At 64.0% G+C, this 253-nt stretch overlaps 2 protein-coding genes across 2 annotated transcripts in view; one reads left to right on the forward strand and one right to left on the reverse strand.

The window, feature by feature from the left end:
* Window positions 1-253, reverse strand: part of NAA10 (N-alpha-acetyltransferase 10, NatA catalytic subunit) — a 136,594-nt gene that overhangs the window by 109,838 nt on the left and 26,503 nt on the right. The window lies entirely within an intron of this gene.
* Window positions 1-253, forward strand: part of AVPR2 (arginine vasopressin receptor 2) — a 2,498-nt gene that overhangs the window by 437 nt on the left and 1,808 nt on the right. The window contains 1 exon segment of the mRNA XM_077769638.1: window positions 17-70. Within this exon segment, the coding sequence (XP_077625764.1) occupies window positions 52-70 (19 nt within the window). The 5' untranslated portion in view covers window positions 17-51.

Genomic DNA, 253 nt, shown 5'->3' on the forward strand with positions numbered 1-253 from the left:
CCCCTGTCTCCTCCAGGCGCTCCAGACAGCTGCCCGAGCCCAACCGTGCTCATGGCATCCAACACGTCTGGTAAGGTTCCAGCCCCTGGGCCCCTACCCATCCCCCCACCAATCCCTCCACTGGGATGAGCCAGGGAGCTTGAGTGGGGTTGGATGAAGCAGAGAAGCCTCTCTTTCAGAGACTTCCTTCACCTGCCAACGTGGGGAGGGGAAGGCATGGCCCTGCGAGCTCACGGGGGAGGGGGGTGTTGGG

Source organism: Crocuta crocuta, unplaced genomic scaffold (genome assembly GCF_008692635.1).
Source record: "Crocuta crocuta isolate KB4526 unplaced genomic scaffold, BGI_CrCroc_1.0 scaffold978, whole genome shotgun sequence".
In the NCBI taxonomy this organism is placed as follows: Eukaryota; Metazoa; Chordata; class Mammalia; order Carnivora; family Hyaenidae; genus Crocuta; species Crocuta crocuta.